This window comes from Cucumis sativus, chromosome 3 (assembly GCF_000004075.3).
Source record: "Cucumis sativus cultivar 9930 chromosome 3, Cucumber_9930_V3, whole genome shotgun sequence".
Lineage (NCBI taxonomy): Eukaryota > Viridiplantae > Streptophyta > Magnoliopsida > Cucurbitales > Cucurbitaceae > Cucumis > Cucumis sativus.
Genome location: NC_026657.2, coordinates 3,879,107 through 3,885,679, shown reverse-complemented (window position 1 = coordinate 3,885,679; position 6,573 = coordinate 3,879,107). Strand labels below are relative to the sequence as shown.

Here is a 6,573-nt window from a genome sequence, read left to right as displayed (position 1 = left end):
CAAATTTGGTTTTTCTTGTTCTTTTGGAAATAATAAAGTTAGTCTCTTTCAAAACTCCAAGCTTATTGATACCGGTTCTTTAATTGATAACTTATACATGTTTGATTCTTATGTTTCATCTAACAAGGTCTTGTTGTCTAAATCATGTAGTATAAACGCAAATTAAATGAGAATTTTATTATGTTGTGGCACAAGCGTTTAGGCCACATCTCTAAACAAATATTGTATTCATAGTTAAAGTGTTAGGTAGATATTTGAGCAACTCAGGGATGGATCATTAGAGAGCAGCCAAATGGGTTATAGGCTATTTACAAATAACAAAAGATTATATGCTCTCGGAGATCAATTCTAATTATGTTGGATGTCAATACACTTTGTGACCCACTTCAGGCTATAACTTCATGTTGGTTGAATGAGTTATATTTTGGAAAAGTGTTTAACAAACACTTAATTATGGCTTCTTCTATCGTACATGTGAAGTTTATAGCATGTTATGAGGCATCTAGTCATGGAATATGGTTGCTAAATTTTGTCACTAGGCTGCAAATAGTAGTTGACAAAGACCAATAAAATTATTTTGTGACAAAATTCACCAATAATGTATTCCAATAACAACAAAAGCAATACAAAGTCAAAGTCAAAGCATGTAGAAATTTCTAAATAAAGCTTCTAATTGTGAAAGAAAGAATTCAACATGGTCTCAAATTTTGATAGAACACGCGTAAAGAACAAACTTGATGATGATAGATCCATTGTCTAAAGCTACACCACTAAAGTTTTCCATGAACATGTTGCACATATTGGTGTTAGTCAATTTTTCGATTCCATGGTTTAGTAGGAGTTTGTTATCAAGGATGTTCTTTGACCTTAATTTGTTTGTTTTCTATATAGAATAAAGTTGACGGTTTATGTTTTATTATCTAAACTTGTTTTCATGCATGTAGTTTAGCATAAAGTTTTTTAAGAATGATCTCAATAAAGAATTTGGATCAGTTGGAAACAGGCATTATCTAAATTGCTTTGCATGTAGTTTTCATGTTATCCATCCATACTTGATTTATGTTATTGAATGTATTGGAATTGGTGATCAAGGAAGGTTTAATTACAAGGAAAGTGACAAAAAAGACGCCTTGGTTCCATGTTGATGCAGGAGATGAACCAGATTGAACTAAAGAGGAATTCTATTAGTAAAATAACATGTTTATGCATGCTTAAGGTTTATGTGATGTAATTATATCAAGAATACAAACATAGTCCAAGTGGGAGATTGTTAGACGTATTTAAATAATACATGATTAAAGTGTGGGTTATGTATGTAAATTAATAATTTATCACATTTGGTTATTTTATTAAATTAGGTCTATTATGTGATCTATTTAATTAAGGTCCAAATTAAATTGGTAGAAGTCTATTCCCAGATTGATTAGGATTATTTAATGGAGATCATAATTGAACTAGTATATAAAGAGATTTAGCGCTATGATCCTCAATATACCAAAACAATAAGCACTCAGTCTTTCTTGTATCCCATCAAGAGAAAGATTCCATTAAGGGTACTTAGGGATTTGGCTGAGGAAGACAATAATCATTTTATAGCCATTAAAACAACCGTCATTTTAGGATCCTTGACAATTTGGTATGAATGATCTTGGGTTAATTTATTATATAGATTTAAAGTATTATTTATGTCATGCATGCTACAATTTCATTGTATATATAAACGTTGACAACTATATTGTTATATGAAAGTTCATTAATATATTTGGTTTGGTGCAAAAATTGAACCATTAAATAATATGTATCAAAACATGGATTGTATCCATCAATAAAACTAGGTTCTTTACCTATAATAAATGTTATGAGTTTTGGTTGCATGACATTACCATTAAGTCATCAAACAAAGTCTAATGACTATATATTATTGTCAATTTACGTAATTAGATTATGCATTGATAATACATAAGGAATTTATTGACACTATATAAGTATGTCACAATTGTCACATTGGTGACTTTTTTTTTTTTTTTTTGTCAAGTTAAATATTTAATGACAAAAAAAAGTCAACATTTCTTATATAGATTGACAATAAAATTTTGTTAAAAAAAAAAAACCAATACTACCTAAGATGTAAATTATCCTTAAATAAACAATGTTAATTGAAGACCAATATCTTGAAATGTTTAATTGTGACACTTTGTTCAACAGTCATCTATAGACTTACCTTGGTGGGTGAATTAGAGAACTAAAAAAAGAGTCACGAAAACCGATAATTAATGACATATATATAAAGTCACGTAAATTCAATTTTTTATTATATCTATAATTGATATAGAATCTAAAATATTGGTATGTGTTGTAAAGATTTTCGAAATATAAATCATACATTTTTAAATAATACAAACAAAACTCTCGTTTAATTGAAAAAATTAAAATAAAATAATTTTAAAAATCAACATTTAAGTCACATAATGAATTACGATAGAAAATATTACTATATGATAGGTAACAAATGTAAATAATTGTTGATTGGTCATAAAACAATCAACAAATGACATATATTTTAGATGTATATAGATTGATTGAGGATGTTGATTGAAGGACTAAAAAAAAGTGTTGAAAGCATTATATATTGTAGTAAGTTTTGTTATTAGTTTGGTTGTATTTATTTTCTTTGTAAAAATGCTAAGAACTCTTTCATCGTATGAAAAGACTTATTCATGTTGTACATATTTTGCATCAAAATTGGAGTAATTTATTTTGGAAACATATGTGTAATAACACTGCAGGTTAAAAAGAACAATAATTGTCAATCATTACAAGCATTCTGTTTGATATTTAGAAATTGGTGTCATTATGTATGTATACATGAATATAAAGGTTTAGGCCAAAAAAATGTCAATTTTTTTAATCATTTGTTGACAATGATAAATTTACACTACAAATGATGGATAATAGATGTTGGTATAGCTCTTGATGGTATATTGAAGAATGTTAAAGAGTCGATTGACCTACAAGCTTAATCTTGTAGATATAAAGGTAAATTTAATGATATATCATCTAATAAAAAGTCATAAAACAATCAATAGTAACACATTTTTAGAAGTACTATTAATGCACCAAGAGTTTCAGCTTCAAATTGGACTTGAGTGCACAAAAAACTCAACCACTCCGCAACCATGGATTAGTCATCCAATCTGAATTACTCTTGAGCTCGCTATCAATCTAAAGGCTCAATCACAGACGGAGGTTGTGACTACATCTTGTTCAACACCTAAAATTTACACGGTTACATCAAGATCTACTCTGACAATACCAATTTGTTAAGGACATCAAATCTCCAAATATCTCTATTGTGGTATGATATTGTCAACTTTAGCTATACACATATTCATTGGCTTTGCTTTTGATTTCATCCAAAAATATCTAATATCATTAGAGATAGTTGTCCCTTCTTATAAACTCATGATCATTCTCTTATTTAATCAAAATGTAGGATTTGATCTGTATTTTCAACAAAGGAAGAGGGGGAAAAGCAAAAGCAAGAGGAGGAGGAGACAATGACTACAAGTATAAGAAAAAAATTTGTCTTACCAATAAAAACAAAATAATTATCAAATGAAATGCTCGAGATAGCATTATTAAAAGCTTCTTGCAACCAAGTATGGAATATATATATATATAGTAGATTTGATTGTCTTTAAAATACTTTGTATACTGCTGGTAGGAAAACAAACTTACAAAGAGAGTTGAGATACACTTGCTCCTCGTTAAACTCTCATCATCATACATGTACGCAAACATACACAGTCACACATTGTAGAGCTAATATGAACATAGTTCAACTAACATAAGTTGGTACTACAACTTTAAAGTTGAAGGTTCGATTTTTCCACTCTAGCATTGGTTTAAAGAAACACATTATACAAATATATAGTAGTCGTCATATATGTTTATAGTATGCAAACGTGCTTTGTTTAATTTTTCTCAAGGAAATTCTCCAAACCCACCACCACTCCCAACACCTCCACCGTATCCTCCACCAAGTCCACCACCCCCACCACTGCCGCCACCAAACCCTCCACCCCCTCCACTACCATAACCTCCACCAAATCCACCACCTGAACCAAACCCTCCACCGGATCCACCTCCTAACCCTCCACCACCACCATACCCACCACCAGCACCCCCACCAAATCCAGACCCCCCACCAAATCCAGATCCTCCACCAAAACCACCTCCTGCACCTCCACCTCCACCAAGCCCGCCACCGCCTCCACCACCTAATCCACCACCGTGGAAAAACTTCTCATCTTTTAAAGGATCATGGGCAAGCTTTCGAGCTCCAGTGGCGCAAAAGAAGACGCCAAGGAGCATTAGAAAGAAAAGCTTGCAAGCCATTACTAGATTACGTTGTGCTATTATGAAATTTATAATTCTTTGAATGGGGATGAGAAGTAGAATCAATGAAAGTGAGCTTATATAGAGAGAGAAAGAAATAGAGACTATAGTTGAAGATGGCTTTGAATTTCATATCTTATCTGAAAAATTGGTTGGGGGGAGAGAGTTAATGCATGCAATTGGCAAAGGAAATAAAAAGAAGAGTGTCACCATCGCCATGCATGCCCCCACCTTGGACTTGTTCTTAGGTATCATTGTTCAAAGTATATAATGTCAACTCCCTCCACATACTCATCCGTAGAAGCTCTAGAGTTTTATATGATGAGATAATTTTGAATTCACTGATCATTTAATTTATATTTATACAAGTTTATGTGTTTTCTCATTAATTTCACTTTGTAAAGCTTGTATTCCCTCCATATGTAACAGGATTCTCACCTTTCTTAATTTACTCTCCAATCATTTGACTCCTGCTAATCTTTCTAAGAGTAACTCCTCTTTCAAGTATTTGACAACAGGGTGGTTCCCTAATTAGTCTTAGCATCCATCTCAACAGTCCCCCAACGGATTGAAGGTTGTTGAAATCTTCAATTGATCAAATTAAAACAACTTCAAGATTGGGTCGAATCATATGTAGCATAAGAATAGAATCTCTTTAAGCTAAATAAATCTTTTGTTAATTTTTTTTGTTTGTGACAATTTCCCAAAAAAAAAAAAACTACAACAAAAATAATAGAATTTAATAGTTTTGCTATATTTTGAATTGTCAAAAACTGAAAGATAAAATTGCAAGTATATGTGTTAATCATTTTTGCTACCAAATACAATTTTCATTACAAATTCTAGCATATATATGTAGCTTATGCTTGAGATGATCAATCTGTCACATTAATGGAACATAAATTCCAGCATATATACACGAACTAAACACAACAGTATAAAACAATGAAAATCAGAAGGAAAAAAACCATAAACATTCATCGAAATTTAATTAAATCGTAAATAAATGCACAACAAACATCAAAATCAACGTTTGGAGGTCCTAGCTTGTCATTGAAGCTGGAAGCTTGATGCCCTAATCTTCATTACAATGCAAAAGAAAGAAATTGATTACAATCTCACTAGTTTTGGCACATACCAAACCTAGGGCTCCTTATAAAAATTGGCTACAACAATCTCCTCCTCCTGTTTTCTGCAAACCTTAAATGAAGGGATCTATATATAAAATTTGAGGCAGCATTGTCGCCCTATGGTTGTTTAGCCAGCTCTGTGCATGGAGCCAATGGCGTTTTATACTATTATCTGATGTTTTTCTGTATTAAGTGTCGCGTCTTCGTCATCTCTAAAGTTTGAATGTTTGGTATAGATCCTAATTGCTTCAAATTAACTCCATACAGCCCACAAAATTCCGAAATGAATGATTTTCTCAAGATCCTACAAATATATACATAAACATATTAATCATCATAAACGAGTAGAATAGGGGTATTAAGATCATACCTTATTTTGGGAGCTATCACATCCCCTCCTCAATCTTGGTTTCATTTCTATAACTTCTTCGAATTTATCTCTTGGCTAGAACAGAATCTCCATTGGTACTATTGCTTAATATTTGTTTCATATGTTGCTGCAAATCGTGCCAAAGTAAGGCATATTGAACCTTTGGGATCTTGGAATTTGTTTAACCTAGGGTTTTGGAAATGAAGCAAGCATTTTCTTAACCTTCAATAAATATGCTATCATTCTTTGTTTTCTAGCTCGATATTCTATTGCCATTTGTAACCCGATTCATTGGGAGTCGTGCAAGACTAAAACACTGAAAAATACCCTCTTTTTTTTTTATAGCAACCGTTATTCCTGCAACGAATGCCTCATATTCTGCCTCATTATTTCATTATTTGAGGCTCGAAAATTAGAGTTGAATGCATACTTGTACCATTTTCCATCAAGAGACGCTAGTAAAAGTTCTTTCACTACACCCTTTCATGTTGGATGATCCATCATCTAAAAAGATCCACTGAAAATTTAGATCCATTGAAAGTAGGAGTAGAGAACCACAACCGCAGTTTCCCTCTTGGTTGGCCTCAGTCGAGGTCAATTATGCTAAAATTCATCCCTTGCATACTCCTTTCAGTTCATAGACAATTCAGCCATGGATTTGGTGCAAAAGACAGA

At 32.0% G+C, this 6,573-nt stretch overlaps 1 protein-coding gene and 1 long non-coding RNA gene across 2 annotated transcripts; both read right to left on the bottom strand.

Annotated features, from left to right (window-relative positions):
• Positions 1-3,031: 3,031 nt before the first annotated feature.
• On the bottom strand, positions 3,032-4,903 carry LOC105435068 (glycine-rich protein 5). The gene has a single exon (XM_031882135.1). The coding sequence runs from the start codon at positions 4,396-4,398 to the stop codon at positions 3,985-3,987; it is 414 nt and encodes a 137-aa protein (XP_031737995.1). The 5' UTR covers positions 4,399-4,903; the 3' UTR covers positions 3,032-3,984.
• Positions 4,904-5,359: 456 nt separating this feature from the next.
• Positions 5,360-6,453, bottom strand: LOC116402841. Its single transcript, XR_004215503.1, has 2 exons — positions 5,899-6,453; positions 5,360-5,832 (listed from the first exon to the last, which is right to left on the bottom strand). It is a non-coding gene; the product is annotated as an uncharacterized LOC116402841 (long non-coding RNA).
• Positions 6,454-6,573: the final 120 nt, after the last annotated feature.

Excerpts from the sequence above, each read along its gene's own strand:
- LOC105435068 (XM_031882135.1), bottom strand. The coding sequence starts at position 4,398 with ATGGCTTGCAAGCTTTTCTTTCTAATGCTCCTTGGCGTCTTCTTTTGC.